The sequence below is a fragment of the Gymnogyps californianus genome, chromosome 1, assembly GCF_018139145.2.
Source record: "Gymnogyps californianus isolate 813 chromosome 1, ASM1813914v2, whole genome shotgun sequence".
Taxonomy (NCBI): domain Eukaryota; kingdom Metazoa; phylum Chordata; class Aves; order Accipitriformes; family Cathartidae; genus Gymnogyps; species Gymnogyps californianus.
Genome location: NC_059471.1, coordinates 25,191,986 through 25,212,056, shown reverse-complemented (window position 1 = coordinate 25,212,056; position 20,071 = coordinate 25,191,986). Strand labels below are relative to the sequence as shown.

General features: G+C 41.7%; 1 protein-coding gene across 1 annotated transcript in view; it reads left to right on the top strand.

Annotated features, from left to right (window-relative positions):
* The window catches only part of STARD13 (StAR related lipid transfer domain containing 13), a 263,350-nt gene that overhangs the window by 21,962 nt on the left and 221,317 nt on the right, over nucleotides 1-20,071 (top strand). Inside the window, exons 2-3 of the mRNA XM_050897253.1 lie at nucleotides 12,786-12,932; nucleotides 18,504-18,638. Coding sequence (XP_050753210.1) covers nucleotides 12,786-12,932; nucleotides 18,504-18,638 — 282 coding nt within the window. The remainder of the gene's footprint in view (nucleotides 1-12,785; nucleotides 12,933-18,503; nucleotides 18,639-20,071) is intronic.

Genomic DNA, 20,071 nt, shown 5'->3' with positions numbered 1-20,071 from the left:
GCCTCGCCCCCTGGAGGAACGGCTCCCCGTTGACTGCAGCGCCGCCGGCACAGCGCTTCTCCTCAGAGAGCCTGCGAGGGCGGCCCCGCGGCCAACGGCTGCCGGGGCGGGGCGCGGAGGGGGCAATGGGCCAGGCACAGCTGGCTCCCAGGGCCCTCACCCAGCGCCCCCGCCGCTCCCGGCCGCCCACCCAGCCGCCGCTGCGCCCTTCGGCGGGGCGGGCCCTTCCCCCGCCCGCGGCGGGAGCGCCCCTTCCCTCCCGGGACGTTAGGGCGCGCTCTCGGGCCGCGGGTGCCGCCGCGCAGCGCTGCCCGCCAGGTGGCGCTGCCGCCCCGCGAGCCGGCGGTCTCGACCCGCCTTCCCCTCCCGGCTCCGCCCGCGGGTGACGTCACAGCGGCGCGCGCGCGCGCGCGCCCCGGCCGGGGCGGGGGGCGGAAAGACAAGAGGAAGCTGGCGGCGCTGCGCGCGCACCTCGGGGCGCTGGCCGAGGGCGGGGGCCCCGCCCCTCTGCTCCCCGCTCTCTTCCCCCAGCGCGCGCGCGCGCGCGAGCTCCTGGAAAGGGCGGGCTCGGGCTGGGGGCCGTTGGGCGCGGGCGGCTGTGCCGCGGCCATTACTGGCGGGGAGGGCGGGAAGCCCTTCAGCGGGGCCCGCGCCCCGCGCCCCGTCAGCCGCCCCCTCTTCAGGGAGGTGCCGTCTCCTCTCACGCAGCCACGGCCAGGGCTGCTCCTCCTTCCCCCGCGGCCGGGCGGCAGCGCCGCTCCGAGCATGGCGGCGGGGGGGGAGGGGGCAGGGCGCTCGCCGGCTGCCTCACGGCCGCCCGTGCCAAATGGCCGAGGAAGAAGCCGCCGGTGCAGCGTGAAGGGGCGCGTCTGCTTCGAAATGTGCTCTGAAGCCGGCCTCCCGTGCCGGGGGAAGGGCGGCAGCGGGGGAAGCGGGCCCTGCTGGCGCCTCCCCTCAGGGCCGCTCGGCGGGACGTGCTGGTCTCTGCCTTGGCCCGCGGGCCAGGGCCGGGCCACGCCGCGCCGTACGCGGTGCCGGGACGGGCCTGGCCTTCGTGCTCCTCAGCGGTGCCACCACGGCCTCGGTGAGGGTGGCGTTGTGCTGTGCCCTTTCGCGCAAGGGTGTGGAGGTGGCACAACCTGGTTTGTGATTTTTGGTGAAATAAAGCTTGTGGAAGTGAAGGATTGGGAAAAAGCAACCTTTTTTTTTTTTTTAAAGTGTGCTACTGCCAAACGAATTATTTGGGTCTAAATGTTGGAGGGATCTGGGTGAAATCTGGTGGCCTGGCGGTCATAACATTAACAAATTGCTTTTTAGACTGAAGTGGAGAAAACCTTTCTTTGTTCTTTCTCTGCTGTATGATTTTTGGAGGAAAAAGCCTTCGTGGTGCATTTTACTGGATGGTTCTACTGTTTTGTGTCCAAAATCCCAGGGAGGTTCTCTGCTGCTGTGAGAGCTGCTGTTCCAAAATTAGGTTTCTCTCTAACTCCTATGTGATGTTATGAGTGTGCCTGTCATAAAATAAACATAAATTAAAGCACATGCCACCTTTAATTTGGTGTGGTTATATGCAGGTGTTGCAAGACTTGCAGGTCTGTGTTATATTGGGACAACCACAAGGACTTTTGTGGAATTATGTTGGTATAATATGGGGAAACTTGGACCAGGCTCTTGTATACATTATAACACAAACTAACTTTTCATAAATGTTTTTTGTTATTTTAGTTTAACAGATAAGCATAATTTGACATGAAGCTAAGTAATGTGAAATAACGCAGGGATGTTTTGACAATTATCGTTGCATTTATTTAAGGAAAACATGATTTTTATATTACATAAGTTTTTGAAATAATGTTAGCAATATGAGCGATATAACTCTTGTTACTTTTGTTACTCTAAAAGTTTCAGGAGTTTCAGGAGTGGTTAATAAAGTAATGTATTTTTTAAAATGAATTTAAATATATCAATAAATACTTAACTCACAGCAAATCCATAGACTGCATTTAACTTGGTTTTGAATAATACTGAAGCCTAGTAGTTAAACCTGGGTACTTAGGTGTCAGACTTCCAGTGAAGATCTGGGAATCGTGCCTAATTACTTTTCTGGGCCTGGGATTAATGCCCTCTCTTTATTGTTAGCTTGATGAAAATCGGTTCAGGATATAATTTAGAAGGTTTACATTATTTCAGTTATCTGCTGTTCTCTTGTTCTCTCATAATTCATGTTCCATCCTTTTCCCTATCACCACCTATTCTTAGCCACCAAAAATATCTTCCCTTCTGCCAAGCTTTATCTTCTTTGTCCTTGAGTACTCTTTATTCTAGAAGGTGCCTTTCACTCTTTATTTTCTCCATTAATTTCTGATTTCTGTTTGGAAATGGATTGCTAACGTTAATATTTCTTCTCAATAGTAGATTGCAAGAACTTTTCGGCAGGGAACAATGTCAAATTTGACAGAACTCCAGGAATGCTTGTGAATCTTGGGAAGAGTATCGGTTTTATCCTGTTCAGTGGGGTTTGGAGATTTTTTTGGTAGTTTGTCATAAAAATAATGACAGTATTGCAGTCATTTTACAAGTTTTGTATTAATCAGTAGTGGTTTTGTGAGTTACGTTTTTGTATGTAATGTAGGCACCAAAGAAGCACCATATGACTTACTCAGAAAACAGTGAGTAGCTGAAGTTCCGTAACACCTGGAGACAATCTCTATTACCAGTTTTCTTGGAAATTCTTTCACTGTATATATGAATTTTTTAAATTACGATAACTGAAAATTAGGTACATGAGAATGTTGGTATTTTAAGAAAAAAAAGTGTTAAGGTTTTAGTTACCTACACAGAGAGTTATTTTCTAAAAAAAAGTATGCTGGCGCTTAGTGTCTCAAGATAGGTTCTTTATTTACATTTAGAAATTTGCCAGATACCACTAGACCTCTGTCTTTATCCTTTACCATCTTAATCTTTAGAATCCGCTCCAGAGTTCTTCAAGGAAACATTGACATTTTTAGGAAAAAAAAGGCTCAGCTTGTGTGTCAGATAGCCAGGGCAGCCCTGGCGCTAGCACGCGGGCAGCGGTTCGCAGCTCTCGGTGCCCTTAGTGCCCTTTGCCCGCACACCGAGCACCAGCTTTCGTCAAGCTGCGCTCTGACAGTTGACCGATCATCGTGGGTGGTGGTGCGCCAAGGAAGCAGACAAATCCTTGCTTAATTCAACTACTATATTAAATAAGATTATTGCTTTACCAATTAATACTACACAAAATCTTACTTCAGCTGTTGAAACAAGTGAAACGCAGCACACGCTGATGACCCGTTAACAGTTACGTGCTGTCCACAGCTAGGCCCTGACAGGTGGGTGGAGGAGGGCACCCGTGTTGGCTCACGTGGCTCAGGGTGGGGGAGAGCTTCCCCTGCTCCAAACCGGGGCACGCCACGCAGCTAGCTTTGTTCTGGGTCCAGCAGCAAGAGTAAGGCACTAGTGGCTCCTCCCTTGAGGCTCCAGTGCTTTACGCTGCAGATAAGCCTATCGGTGGCTTTTCCTCTAGGGCTTTGGAAGGCTTTTCCCCGAAGTTTGCTTTACCCCTTATAGGGTTTATGTCTGGGATCTCCTGAGTGTTACATGGGTCACAAAATCATTTTCAGTTGTACCATCCTATCACTATCCCTTTTATCTGCTGTTACTGTTTTCTTCTTCATGTTACTTTTCACTGCTGGTCTCTGGGCACAGTCATTTACTTCTTCCAGTGTTACTTTTGAGTTACTCATCTCCAGGCAAACACTGTAGTTTCCACCAGTCACGCTCATTTTCCTTTGTTACAGGCAGTAGGGATGAAGTTTACTATACACACTTTGTGTCCAGCAAGGTTGTGGCACGAGGGGAGGCCTCTGTGGGCTCCACATGGATATTTGTCTTCCCTACATCCTTCTAAATCAGAATCACTTTCAATACAGGAGAAATATGTTCTCATTTCCACATAGAAAAAGAACAAGGATCTGATGAAGAAGAAGCAAATGCGCATGAAAATTTTCTTATTTTACTAGTACAGTATAAGGAGGGCCGTATGTAGCATGCAAGCGCAGCATTAAAGCTTTAAATCTTGTTAGCATTTAAAAGCTACTAAGGTAGCAGTCGTTCACTCTTTGGAGAAGAATTTTTTTTCCCCTCCCTACTCATTGTATTAAGATGCAACAAGACCTGGTTTGCATTTATGTCTTGGAAGACCTAGATCAGACTAGAGTATGTATTTGCTATAATGGTCTGATATTTAGACTAGATCATTTATTTACCAAAGACCTCAAACGTCATCACAGAAGAATTCAGAACAGTGCGCTATTTCTTCAATAAGTGGGACCTTCATCAGGCTGTGCACATCTTTAATAGGAGATGGAGGATTCAGAAGCAGCAGTGGACCTTGCAGCATTTTGTAGCATGCATATAAGTGAAAAAGTCATAACTGAAGAACTGCCCTTGTCATGCTTTGGTCGGCTATGACCTGAGAATTCATCCAGACCTTAATTTTTAATGTTTGGATCAAATCCAGAGTAACCTAGGATCACAGGCTGAATTTGGTTGCTTGACATGGAAGTCCTGTTCGGTCTGCTGCTTAATGGCCACTGTTGTGATACAACTTGCAGCTTATGGTACTGAAAACTGGGAGAGCATCCTGTGTGAAATACCAGGTTATTATTGCCCAGTTCTTACACCCTTTCTTTAGGCATCAGCTGCTGACAGCTCTCTGAGACTGGCTATTAGGCTAGCCAGGTGTTGATAAAGTAGGGGGGTTTGTTGTTTCCTGGGCTGTTTTCTCAATTTAAGATCTCCTGCTTGCTTTTTTCCTGCATGTGTCAAAATCATACAGTTCATCCTAAGACCAAGAGCTTGATGCTTATCGTGAGGCTAACCTTGATTGGGAGGCAGCACATAGGTGGGACTGGTTACTCTGAGTCACTTCGGTGGACATAGAGCTTACATGTATATCCTGAGGATGAAAGTTTCCACAAAATGCAATGGCGGCTGCTGCTTTCTTTGTAAACGAAGGAGGTGCTGTATTTACATTTTCCATAATTTAGTGGTTCATCTTCCCCAAAAGAGAAGGATTCAGGTTCCTCAACTGTTTGAAAGACGTTAGCCTGTGTTTTCTACCTTCCAGAAGAATTTCTGATGGTAAGTTTTTATGGGCATAGGTTCTCCTCTTGTAGCTTTGCCTATGCAAAAATAATTCAAGATTTGGTGGACAAATAAGAGAAACTACATGTGGTGGAAGCAACTCAAATGTGTAGCCTGGGGATGAAGTCCTGTTTGTAGGACTAGAAGACCAATACCTAGTCTTACCAAAGTGCTTATGTATTTTATAGAGCATAGTTGCTGGCTAAAACTCGCAAAACTCTTCTGATCTATTCCCCTTAAGGTAGGTGCCACAACTGGTAAAGTAGATTTTCATGCTTGTTTCCTCTTTGGCAAGAAGGAGAGGAGGAACTTCCTGCACAGCTATTTGTACCCGGTACTAAAGTGATACTATTCTTCTGCTTCCTGCCCATTTTTAAAATGATGGGAGAGCTGATACAAAATGCATTAGGCCAAAGATGAAGCTGAGCCCAGCTCTTCTACATCCTGGATAGCTCTAACCGCATGAAGAGATAGCCCTATCCAATCTCAAAAGGCAGTCTGTAGGTGCAATTAAACACACCGGGGAGAAGGATCTGTAAGTTACCTATTCCAGTATGTAACTTTTTGTGGATTTAGTGGCATGAGGCTCCTCAGCTTTTGTGAAACCCAGTCTGAAACACACCATTGCTTAGTCAACAAGTACTGCAGGAAGATACTCTTCTGTAAACGGGCACAGGTTAGTTACATTTTCCAAGGTAGTCATTGTAAGAGTTACTGTATTTTGAAGTTAGTAATTTTTGGTGAAAAAGAAGTTAAATGTGTCTTAATACCTATGTGTGTAAACTGGTTTGATATTCATGGTCAGTAATTGTGATATGCCGATACAACCACCGTTGCAGATGGTGCCAAGCCGAATGCAAATGGATGGCGTCAGGAATTTGACTACTGCTTAGAGCAGGTGTTTGGGATACAAGAAGCGCAGTTCACTTCCTCCGCCTCACAAGGTGGAGGAACTGGTAGACTAGATAAATGATGAGCTGGCATCCGCTCTGCAGTAGGTGAAGATGGAATAACCCAAGAGGATAATTCATGTGCTCAAATAGGAGCAGATGTCAATTAAGACAGCTTGTCTGGCCATTCGGGTGCCAGTTCTGTAGCATGTGTCGGCAGTACAGGCTTGTCAGACAGCCTGATTGTGAAATTCGGTGTTGCTTGACATCATAATTTGTTAGAAGGTGGAGAATTGCTGTAGGCATTGTGAACTGGGAAAATAATAAAGGGGTTTTTTAATCATTGGAGCAAACCCAAATTACAATTTGATGTTAAAAGCAACTACATGCCATTTTAAGTTGTCATTTTTTAAATAAGTCCAATACAAAACTAGTTGCTTTTCCTAGAGACAAAACAAACCTGCAACAGAGTTCCCATACTAGGCTGTCTGGGACAATGGGCTACTGCACTTTAAAACTCCTGCAGTATTGTGCAATTGTTTTCCAAAGCATTTTGCCCCACGCCTTTTCATCAACTAAATTCCTTTCTTTTCCCCTTCCAATCTCTCTCTCTTGTCTTGGGTGAAGCACCATGCTGATACAGCTTATGGCCTTCAGTCCCAGAAATTAGCTCAGGTTTCTTCATCTGGGAAATATTTCCATGAACTAATATTTGGAAGACTCCGTTGGTATCAGAGCTTCTGTCCTGCCTGCCTTAGAGCAATGATCCTTAAGAACTGATGCAGGAACCCTTGAAAGAGAGATGGGACTTCAGGATTTTATTTTCTTTTATACGATGGACATTATCGCTATGCCAGATCAATGTGTTGATTGCAAATTAAAGGCCAAATTTACCAATTTACTGTCCAAGAGATTAAAAGCTGTTATAAAAAGTAATGGAGTCCATTTCTGAGCTGGTCTGAGTTTGCCTTTAAAAAGTCAAATAGTCAAATACATGAAATGAGGTAAGGGTTGTTTTACATTATTTTCTCATGGTACCACCTCTTTGGGTTCCCTTTTCTCCCATGTGGTGTACCTTTTAATCATAAAAAACCCCCAAGTATATATCCTTATTGTACTATGTCTTGAAGTTGGCACTTCCACAATATTTTCCTGTATTATACTGTATTCATCCTCAAAGACATAGCTAGTGGTTTACTAAAATGCAAACACGTAGGTTATAGAAATGCATGGTTCAGCTTAGTGAAAGAAGATGAAGTCAGTTATGTGGTGGCACTGTCGGGGAAATGGAGAAAAACCAGAAACAACCTTAAGTGTCTTTAAAAATCAGTTTAATTTGCTCTAGAGCATCAAGCACTTAGAAGTTTTCATCAGATTCATATAGCTACGGCTTGTGTCACTTCTGAAAACCTGTTTGAAGAAATCAGTAGCTGGGGGCAGCACACCCTCAGGCAGGAAAGCACAAAGGAGAAAGTGACTGGACAGGAAGGAATAATGAAGCTCCATACACAGACATATTTAAGAAGTGTAAATATCATAGGTTTAGGGGTCAAGGGTTCATCCTGGAAAAGGTATTTCCTTTAAAACCAATTAAATTAACACTATCTTCGTATTAGTATTTCTGTACCTTTTCTTTGGGAAAACTGCTGAGGTCCTAATAGCCCATTTTAGGTGAATGCTTCCATGCTTTGGGGACCAGAAGGATCCAGATTTCTCTGAATTTTATGTGATGTCCCTGAAGAGCTTTCATTTTCCAAGCAACCTAGCTATGCGCATGATTTTGCCTGCTGACTTGAGAGATTGAAGAGAGTTTCCATGATCATTTCAGATGGATAGCAGTTCTTAGAAGTGGAAAGGTTGCTAACTGCAGAGTTGAGTTTACCTGCTTTCCAGGATGAAGGTGCCACAAGTTAGTTGTCCATCTAAAAGCTCTGTATATCTTTAAGCAACATTATAGTGGGATATGAGGGAAGATTCCCTTTGATATATTTTATCTTCAATATAGAAGGAACACATAAATCTATTTTGAGAATAAAAGAGTCCTTTGTATTCCAAATACTTTTTTTTTGGAAGGATTTTGTTTAAGGAACCAATCTGGCTTCCTGCCCCAGCCCCTGTAGGCAAAGCCACCAGTGGCTGGGACACCTTCTTTTACACAGAGCTTCTTTTGAGAACAGAGGAGCCCCATCAGTGCAGCAAGAGCAAAATATGACATTTGGTCTCTGAAATACTTCCATAAAATGATTCTTTGTGGATCTAGGCTGTACATCAGAGAGAATTTTATCTAAACGGATTTAATATTAGGGAGGAGAGTTAAATATCATTGATATTTTTTTATTTGGAGGTTAGTAATTTATCACTCAAAGTTGTGCAATACATTAATTATCAGAACAATTGGACCTATTGAAGGTTTCTGAAGTGAAAGCCACAAGTTAACAGATAAATTTAGAGTTGTGTAATTTTCTCATAACCCTTCACTTGGAAGCCTTTCTGCTTCCAGTATAGGATGAGGTCTGGCAGCGAGGTTAACCCTGACCCCTGAGTGTTCTATATGGACTTCTTCATTTCTACCACATTCTTTCAGTTTAAATTTAGATTTGCTGGCAGCTATTATGCCTATTGCAATAAGCTTCATGGGCAAAACATTGAAACAAATATGCCTTTTATCACAGATGTTTTTGCTGAATAAGATTAGTGAAGAACTCTTGAAAGCTGAAAAACAGGGTGCAGAAGCCTTTGGTCCAAAAGGCACAAGTAGTTGAATGTCTGGAATGTATTTACTTCTCAATCTAAGGAAGGAGCAAGTAATTGTTGAGGTGATGGACCATAATCTTGCGCCCTGTTTTACCTCTGTAATTTGTTATTGGTAGTAATAAAATTTCAGCTATGTAAGTGAACACAGAATCTGGATATGAATGTGTACACATAACAAAAACTTTAAGCTTGCTGTTCTAAAACAAACTGTGGTTGCTGTAGGAGGTAGCAACCTACAACTAAATTTTATGTTTGTCTCATTGCTAAATGTGTCTTAGTAAATATTAAACAGTTGGGTTAGTTCTTCATATACAATAACTGTGTGAAGCATAATAGCTGCATTTGTAACTGCTTCAAGTTTAAGGAAGTGCATACCACTTAATTTTATATTTAGCACAGAGCATGATACTTCTGTTTTACGATATTTTTATTCTTTTTTTGTCTAACCTGGGTATTTGGCACTTGAGAAATGCATATGGCAAAGGAGTTAACTTTCAAGGCCAATATGTCATTCTCTGCCCAATGTACGATGTAATCTTCATAGACAAGGTAGCTCCACCTTGAAAGTTTGTTTGACAAGGGATTCTCTGGTCTCACTTTCTACTACTGCTCATCTGTCTAGGATAGGACGAGAGGAAATGGCCTCAAGTTGCACCAGGGGAGGTTTAGATTGGATATTGGGAAAAATTTCTTCACCAAAAGGGTTGTCAAGCATTGGAACAGGCTGCCCAGGGAAGTGGTTGAGTCACCATCCCTGGAGGTATTTAAAAGACATGTAGACGTGGCGCTTAGGGACATGGTTTAGTGGTGGACTTGGCAGTGTTAGGTTAACAGTTGGACTCTATGATCTTAAGGGTCTTTTCCAACCTAAATGATTCTATGATTCTATATTCCGAGGTAACATACAAAAAGTGTTCCTGTAATGCACCTCTGCCTCTAAGCTTTTCAGGTTCTTCAAAAGATAACAGCATTCCTATGCGTTGCTGAATGACTATGGCTCCAACAAAGAAAGGAGACCTTGAGAGTATATGGAAAGGAGTGTTCTCCCTGTACACCTTTTTAGGGGAAAAACAATGAATAAAGCAGACCATGATTCTTAGATAATTTAGAGTGAGATTTTTTTCCTCCTGAAGGGCAAGACACAAAAGCTTCCAAAGATGCTCTGACCCTGCTGCCTCTGCAGTTGCTATGGGGAGGATACACTGATACTCAGCTCTTCTGAGCACTTTGATAGTGTCCAACCTAGTTACTAGAGCTGAACACTGGGGAGCTGTGTTCCTCGTGAATGGATTAGGCAGAATTTATTCACTGGTTAGAAGTCCTACTGTGCAGGCTGTATATTTTTGAATGTAAGTAGCATCATGTTTTTGCTGTTCAGCAGGAATTTCAGGCAACCTTTGAAATACGTAGCCAATCAGCATTTGTTCCAAATGGTGCTTTTGTGCCAAATTTCCAATTAGTGAATGGCATTTGTTAACTAGGCCCATTTGGCTTTATCTTGAAGGATAATGAAAACCCATCTTTTTCCTCATCCCCTTAATAGACACAAAATAGAGTCTTACTGAACTAAAAAAGACAGAACTGAATGGAGAAAGCTAGGAGAGTTATAGTTTGGGGAAACTCCTTAGGAGCTGTATTTTTAAGAAATGACTGTGGTTTGAGTTCTGTTACAGTAAAACAAGAAATTTATAAAAATAAGGGGTTTGGCTCATACAGATGTATTGCAGAGTATTAGTGAATGCTGGAAGTATTGTTCCAGTAGGTAAATATTTGTGGAGATAAAAACAAAGTGTGCTTCGCTACGCATGGAGCTGTACTTTTTTTGTAACATATGTATTGTTATGTGCATTTGGAGTATCTTAGAAATATTTTGAAGCCTTTCTTAAAGTCTTCATGAATTTTCATCTTTGTATTTTCTGTGGAAAATGCTAAATTAGAGACACCTCTCCAGCCCCCTGAAATACTCTTTTCTGTCATGGAACAGAGAATGGACTGTTTGCACTTGTGTAAATCACTCCTACTTTTTGTTGAACTCAAAAATCCAAACTTCTAATGTAACCTTCAATGTTTGTCACCTAGCAAGTACAATTTTTGCATAGGTCATGGAAATCAAACACATTTTACTCATTTCCCTGTGTAATTCTTGCCTCAGAATTGTTTATCACTGATAAGTAACAAAGCACATTCTTACAGCTCCTTTTTCTTAAATTACAGTTTAACTGTGTTGGGGAATAGAACCTTCATATAAGATTTTGACAGACTTTCTACATTCATTGCTGCTGGAGTTTGGGTTGGTTTGCATGTTTTGTCCTTGTTGAGTTTTTTTGAGCATTCTTTAGTATTGGAAAGATCAGTACGTGAGGAAGCATAGCTACAGGAAAATGTAGAATCTTTACTTTGTTTACTAATGAGTGTTATAGACATATATCAACATGCACATTTCGTGTGTAAGATCATCTCACTCAGAATAGATTCAACATGAGGAGTGTCTTTTGATACTTGCTTTCTGTGGGACAGCCTATATTTTACTTTAAAATGGTTGGGAAGACAATGGGAGGCAATCAAAATATCTGTTTAAATAATTTTAATAGCTACAGAGTTGAAATACAGCTTAGCACTTTTAACAGCATTTCAGAGGCTGTAAAAATTTGGGAAATTCCAAATAAAGATTTGGAAAACTAAAGATGGGTATTTAATTTTCTGTGCTTCAAAACAATCCCTACAAAGATAATACTAGCCCCTCTGAAGGGAACATGGGTTTGTTAGTAATATGGAGCAGGTCTCTGACGATTTGGGACCTTAGTTACTGTGGTGAAAATGAGCAATTCCATTAGTAATAATATATGTCAGTGTGATAACTGGAGTGAGCCTCCTGGATTCTATTCATAAAGCTTTTTTCTATGATAGTGAGCAAATTACAATTATCTGTGTCCCACTTGCGAAACCCTCATAAGGAAACACATCACCGTAACGATTTATCAGGTAAGAATAATAACAATATTCATCTAGCTCCCCTAGGTGTTGTGGAGTGTTGGTATGATGCTCTTAGGATTTTGGCAGGATGGCAACGCAGTATTATTGTTTGTATGCTCAGGCTGTTAGAATTGTTTGCTATGAAATTATCCTCTGTGCAAAGATATGTATTGTTTGTGAAAGTAAGGAAGATGAAATAACTGAAGTAGCTTCAGGAGAGAGACTAATCTGGGGAGCGGTAGCTGCCCATGATGACAGGGAGGTCAGTGTGACTGTATTTTTCTTGTGGATCATTAGAAGTGATTTGAATAAGGAAAACGAGGCATAATGCAGCAGCATGCACAGGGACTGCCATGGAAAGATGCTTAAGGGGAGTCACTGGAAAGGACTTTGAGGAAACCAAGGAACAAGAAAAGTATTTTTGGCAGTTACGCTACAATGGATTAATGTTTTCATTATACAATGAAGCGGTTCAGATAAAAGGGGAAGATGCATCCATGAAAACAGAAAGTGTTTGAGACCAATAAAGTATTCCCAACAGATAGACAGAATAAAGCTGCAAGACTTGACGAAGTCTGGAATTATAGTAAGGAATAAAATACAGTGCACATGATGAACTTCAGTGTTCTGATTCTTACTGACAACGATCAGTGAAGAGATGCTAAAATAGAAGTGGCTTAAGGAGGAGACATTAAAGTTACTTTGGTTTTGGTTTTGGTTGTGCTCAGCTTGAGCTGGCAGTGGTTCACCCAAGATGAAGTGTTAGAAAGCCATTCTGATATACAGAAGTGGAGTGTACTCTTTTGAGTATGAAGAACAGCTATGAATATGTGTCATCAGGATTGGAGTGATAATTGAAGCTTTCTAAATGGAGAAAAGTTACTCAAGGACAAGGAAGGAACTGGTCAGCTTTTTCCTTGAGGGCTAGAAGAAAAATTAGTCTCTTCAGGTTACAAAAAGCTTGACTGTTTTAAGACTTCACGTATGTTTGATTTCTTTTAGACCCAACCAGAAAAAGGATCTGAATGGTCAGACTCTATGTCATGTCTTATGAAGAAACTGGAAAAGTTGAACTTAGATATTGAAGAAGCTCTGAGTGCTGGCTCTTCTCCCTCCAGTACTCCTTCTACCAAAAGGCACAAGCAACTGGTAAGAATGTGTGTGTCGTATGATACGTTTTCTAACATTTAGTTATCAGATGCTCATCAAGCCATGGTTTTCAGATCTGGTTGTGTTTCTGAATAGGCTGAGGAGCTCAGGTTCAAGGGTGAAGTTACAGTTTTCACTCAATAATAATGAAATCTCTAATTTCATTAGACAACTAACGGCCAAATAACCAAAACTGTCATAGGATGAAACTTGTCAGTTTTCTGTCAATATGGCTTAAAATCATTAAACACCTTTTTTAGAGGGGAGTTTGAATCCAGATGATTGCATTTGATCAGGATAGAACATTGTTAATTTAAAATTCCAGTGCTAGCCTGTTTATACTTGTTATATTGTTTTAAAGACATAACAGCAAGAGAGACACCATGTATCTTCATTAAGAGTTGAATTAATATTTTTATTTCTTTATTTTATCTGAATATTTGATTTAGAGGTGCATTCCTCTAGTTAAGAATATTTTGTGATGGCACGTGTCATCAGTTGATGACACACAGTTTCCCAAGCTTTTATTTTGAGGGCAAATGGGATTAAGGAGCAATGATATTATTTTAGTAATTTTTGAATAAGCAAGGTTTTTTATAGAAGTAAGTAACTGGAGAGTGAACAGCATGAGAAGTAGGAGTGTTTGTTCTCTACTTTAGGCTATGATTAAAGTCAGTTCTTAAGATAGAGTTGTTTGGATTTGCAGCTCTGAATGGTAGCGCTGGCTTGAAATTCCTGGAAGGTGAGCTTGTTCGAATGCTTTGGCCACCGCTGCTGTTCCGATGCTGCTTCATTTTGTAAAAGCAAATTCTTTAAGAAAATGTCTGTATGGATCACAATGTAAATGTTCATGTCTCTCAAGGTGGGACATTCAGAATCTTGCATCTCAGTGTTGCGCTTTGCAGTATGCATTTCATATTCTGCAGAGAGAGTGTTAGTAACAGAGTGGCCATGACTGTCTCTTATTTCTTTCTTATTGTACATGTCAGCAAGTCAGAACTAGCTCTGTCCAACTGAATCAATTTCATCATTGACTTGTCTGTTAATGGACAGTGTTCTGTCTTCTTGTAGGAGACTGCTCAATCTCTTCTGTCAAAATACAGTGGCAGTGTAGTCTGCTTTTCTGCCTGAAAGGGAAATCCAAGCTATCAGAGTTTAAGCACTTCCCATCGTGAGGCAGTCTGGTTTTGGTAACCAGTGATCCAAACACCTGTGATTTTATGGCTGTGCCTGTTGTACTAACGCAAAAGCCATGGTTTGGTTAGGCATCATTCTTTTTCCATGACTTGAACATCATAGGACACTGGACTTCAAATCCATTGCTGGAGCATTCAATGAAGGGCATGTAGTGTGCAGACAGCAGAAAAACAAATCCAAATAGACAATGTTTTCACTGCCCTTTGATACATAAGAACACCATCATCAAAAGTGGTTGCATAGAGAATACCAACACCAGCATCCCAGATGCTTGCACTTCTCTTACTGAAGTGTAGTGGCAAGACATAAGTACAGAGGCCGGGACTTGAGGCACAGCCTTCTTCCTGGGGCATATCGCCCCGCCAAAAGCCTGTGCTGGTGATACAGAGCTGGTCATGCTTACTATGCTGATAAAACCTACCTCCAAGCCAGTGTCACTGGTCTTGGCACACTTGTTTCCCTTACCAATAATTGCATCTGTTTGGATAAGTCCAAAAAGATTTCAAGGATGTTTCTAACATCGATGCCAAAATTACCATTTCCTTTAATATGATATTTGAGCAGTTACACTCCTCTTTATCAGGTCACGTCTTCTTCCCACTCTGAAGCAGGAGAGCTTGCTTCATTTTAATTGTCTGTGGACAGGCAAACATGTGAATCAGGCACATTTTTATTGTGGCCTTATTTGGCAGAGTGGAAATGTCCTTTAAACCTCCAAGAGCCAAATTCACTCCAGAAGCTGGAGAGGTCATTTAACTTAAAGGTCTTCCTGATGAGACCAGCCAGATCAGAGCAAGAAAAGAGTCAGGGACAATCTGTTCTGGAACTAATGATGGGACACCGTTTGCTGTCTCCTGCAAAGGTATTTGTAGGATGTGGTGGGTTGACCCTGGCTGGATGCCAGGTGCCCACCGAAGCAGCTCTATCACTCCCCTCCTCAGCTGGACAGGGGAGAGAAAATATAACAAAAGGCTCGTGGGTCGAGATAAGGACAGGGAGATCACTCACCAATTACCGTCACGGGCAAAACAGACTCGACTTGGGGAAAGAAATTAATTTAATTTATTACCAGTCAAATCAGAGTAGGATAATGAGAAATAAAACCAAATCTTAAAAACACCTTCCCCCCACCCCTCCCTTCTTCCTGGGCTTAACTTTACTCCTGAATTCTCTACCTCCTCCTCCCCCCAGCGGCGCAGGGGGATGGGGAGTGGGGGATTCAGTCAGTTCATCACACATTGTCTCTGCCGCTCCTTCCTCCTCGGGGGCAGGACTCCTCACACTCTTCCCCACGGGAGACAGTCCTCCACAAACTTCTCCAACGTGAGTCCTTCCCACAGGCTGCAGTTCTTCATGAACTGCTCCAGCATGGGCTCCTCTCTCTCCACGAGTCCACAGGTCCTGCCAGGAGCCTGCTCCAGCGGGGGCTTCCCATGGGGCCACAGGCATCCACCTGCTCCGGCATAGGGTCCTCCACGGGCTGCAGGTGGATATCTGCTCCACCGTGGACCTCCATGGGCTGCAGGGGGACAGCCTGCCTCACCATGCTCTTCACCACGGGCTGCAGGGGAATCTCCACTCTGGCTCCTGGAGCACCTCCTCCTCCTTCTTCACTGACCTTGGTGTCTAGGGAGTTGTTTCTCTCACATAGTCTCACTCCTCTCTGTTACACAGTAACTTTTTCCCTTTCTTAAATATGTTATCCCAGAGGCGCTACCACCATCACTGATGAGCTTGGCCTTGGCCAGCGGCGGGTCCGTCTTGGAGCCGGCTGGCATTGGCTCTGTTGGACACAGGGGAAGCTTCTAGCAGCTTCTCACAGAAGCCACCCCTGTAGCCCCCCTGCTACCAAAACCTTGCCATGCAAACCCAATACATAGGACAAGGGAATCATCTAGTTTAAACATTTAAGCATAATTTGCCTCAAAATGGGTTGGCCTTAGTCTTCCCATATAGTCAAAGAAGAGAAATACATCCTCCTAAATCTCTCCATGATTTTACTGTGAAGAAACAGATTTTGCAAATCTCAAAATGACAGTTGCAGTGGAAAAAATGAACAAACTCTTGTTTTCATACAAGTTGTATGAGTAATTTGACTTCTATCAATTCATCCCATTTGGTCCATATTTCTTATTATAGCTTGTAACTTGTTCCACACACATCAAATATTTTATTCTTGTCACTCACAATGAAACTTGAATAGGAAGAAGACCTATCTCAGTCATATGTTTACTAGTAACTGTGTAAATTTGGCTTCTATAAAATGATGAACCACTTATGGGTTCTTCATATGTTTTTATCCTATTTTGATTATATAAACTGGGAATTGACGCAAGAAATTATGATTGAAAATTATTTTGGGTGAAGTGCTCACAGATGCAAGGCCAACTTGTAGACCCGAGATCTCCAAAGTAGGTGACTACTGTATGAGTGGCAACAAGTTTGTTGGAGCTGCTGCTCTGAAAATTGGTCTCTTGAGGGCAATTTTTAACAGATGACAGAGTATTTATTTCTTATGACAAATGCTGTGTCTCAGAAATATATTTTGTAATGTAATCGCTAGGTTGAGCCAGTTGTTTTTCTACTGCGGGATTTTTCATCTGTTCATGGAAGTAACTCTTTGATATTTTATTATTCTTTAAATTTTCCTATTGTGAAGGTATCTTATTAATAATACTCGAACAAAAATTTTACAGGAAGAAGTCTAAATATTTGCTAATGAAAATAAACTGGGTGAATAAATGTCATGGGACTTATTGGGTGAGAGTAGGAGGTCTTGCAGTATTTTGGTGAACAAATTTAAGGTGTTTTCTAAAACGTAATAAGTTTTAGATGAATGGTAAGAGGTGGTCTGTCTTTACATCTGTGTAAACTGCAAGTTACTGCTGGTCAGTTTTTTATTGGGAAATAGTATGGGGCAGTAGCGCTGGCTGGATGACTCAGTATCTGATCCAGAAAAGATATTAAAAATAATTATCTGTCATCAAATTATTTTCTGAAACAATCTCTCACCAATACTGTAAATACATAATTTAAGTACAAAAAGCTGGGCTACCTGAATGTACTAACAGCAAAACTGCTAGCTTTGGAAAACTGCAATTAATAGTACTGCTCCTCTAAAACCTGTACCTTTCCTATGAAAAAAAGTCTTTCTTAGCAATATTGAAGGATGTACTTTGTAAATGAGACAGCAGAGATAAAACACTCTTGCTGTAAACAGCATGTTTCCCTGTTGTTTAATGTATCTGCTTCATTGCCATTTGATGTCTAGTACTCAGTTTCAGTACAGAAAAAACAGCAGATTTGAAGAACGCGAATCACGTGTTTTAGTTCTTTATCGTTCATGGATAGTGACAGGGAAATCCTGATTGATTATAATTATCCCATCTTATATTAGAGATATAACTTTCATTGAACAAAACTTTGTCTTTAACTTACACGTTCTCTTAATTCTTTTGCAGTAGTATATTATCTTCAGACTTTTTTGGGCCACATACTGATTCTTTTGTCAACTTTTCAATGCCTCCTCATTTTACATCCCTAAAAATATGCTAACTGGGAACTAGGCAGTTGCTGTTAAAGACCAGCAGCAAATTCGTCCTTTTGTGAAGGGGAGCCTCCAGAAAATGGGCTGATTCTGACTGATTGTACCCAGCAGCTTGGGACTGCTCTGCAGTGCACCCATGATCCTGGTTCCCTGATTGTTCCCAGCACGGATCCTGCTGGATTGAAGCATGGCTTGCTCCTTGCTTGCACACCTTGTTGTTCTTTTGAGGCAAACCAGGATACGTGGAGGAATGTTGTGCAGTTGGTCTCTTCCTGACATTGCATTCAGTGTGGCCGGGTACATGTTGGGCCCAGAGTTAGGACATGCATCTTTTAAAAAATGATGTGGAAGTGGAGCAATCGAGTGAGATCTCCCCAGGTTTGGGGGACAAGGAAAAGCGGATTTGGAAAGTTCAGAGTCTGTAATTTGAAAATGGGAATTTGCTGGGTCTCTGTTTAAGTGAGAAAAACAAACATGAAATAAAGTGAAAAGATAGTTTTAAATAATTCGAATAAAACCATTTCTCTTTCTAAGGTAGAGGTGATTCAGTTCCTTGATATTTAGGAAGGTGTACTACTATTTATTAGTTCTCCAGTTGTGTATACTAGCTGTTAAAGAAACCACATAATATCTGGATGTCTAATGTAGCAAAATGTAAAAATGATGCAGCAGGTGGTTTTAAGAAAAAAGATTGAGGCCAAATGTTTACCTTACATCAGAGAAAAAAGCTTTAAAAAGATAAAATTCCAATGTTTTTATCTTGCAGTTCACATTAAAAATATTTATGACTTGCCTTTATTTACAGGGTTTTTAAAATTCTCTTACAGTGCCCTGTTCAAGCGGAGACAGGCTTTTATGGAGATCATCAAGGAAAGGGATCTTGGAAAAATAGAAGAGCAGACTACCAGGATCTAGAATGTTTACCTTACCCAGTGTCAACTGGAGCACGACCTAAAACTGATGTAAGTAGCTATAGCATATTTACAACATTCTCTGACTCTCAGGTTCAGTAACCTCAAAATTTACTATTTATCATTAAAATTGTCCTTGTGTTTCTTTGAAGTAATTTGTTCTGCAAACATTGCACTACATGGAGGAGTTTGGTTTGCAAAACAGGTACAGATAAAAGTTAAGTCGGTCTTGAGTTAATGAGACTCCAGGGCTGTGGGATTCATCTAATCTGATTTTAGACACTAATGAAGAATTCTACATCGGAACTAGTTTCTTGGATTGCCTTCATAGTCAATGGAAAGAAACAGGCGCTTCTGAAGAGTAATTCATCTCATCTGGAGGTTACATGTGATGGATTCCAGGCATCAGAGCCACTAGTGCATCTTTTTCTTCATTGCTTATTTTAGAATTAGTCTCTTAGGATTTTTAATTTGACTGTTGGTTATGCCCAGTTCAGGGTGGATTCCACCCTGCATTCTCTGTAAGCAGAAGTGTTCAGCTCTGGAGGTTTAGTTAAGCCCTATTTCTAACCAGTAATAGCAATATTTATTTTGGTTTTTTTCACGAGGTGATGCTGTAGTCTGCAGTTGAAGTCTGTTAAAATCTGTGAGAGGGTTTTCTCAAAAGGCTTTGATTCACTTTCTCAATAACTAAATGTAAGCTATTTTAGTATCAGTGTCTTGGTTCTGAAATGCAGGTGGGTTTTTGCCTCTCAGTTTTAAATTACTTGGGTGCCAGCCATGTCCATGATCATCACACAACATAAAAATGGCTGCACTGGATTGAATCAAAGGTACTTATAGTCCAGTATCCTTTCTTTGGCAGTGGCCAACGTTGGATGTTCAGGAAAGAAGTGTAAGAACAGGGTAAGCAGATAGCCATCCCAGCTTCCTTTGAGGTATTTATCATGCAGACACATTGAAGCCAGACACTATATTGCAGTTTTGTAATTAATAGCCCCCAAGGGTCTTTTTTGCCACTAGTTGTGTCTTTTGTATTCATTTGTATTCATTTGTTCTTTTGATATTCAAAGCGTCTTGTAGCAATGAGTTCCAAAGTTTAATTGTGAAGTATGTGAAAAAACACCTATTTCTTGTTGTAAATTTGCTACTGGATTATTAATTTGGCTGTAATTCTTGTACTGTGAAAAACTGAATCTTGGGAAACTTGTAGGAACTAGTGAATACCTGAGACTGGGGCGGGGGGGGGGGAGGTTTCTGTGTGTCTGTTTATTGGTATTGAATTTTATCTGCCTGTTTATCTTATGCTCATTCAGCATCATGAGGTCCTTTTGCAGCAATCGGCAGTCAGTTTTTGTTTTTATTAACCTCTGTAATTTAATATAATCAGAAAACTCTGTCCCTTTTCATTCCTCCATTTTCCAGATCATTTATGAGTATATTGAACATGTATTTGTGAGACTGTCAGGTAATATCCATCCACT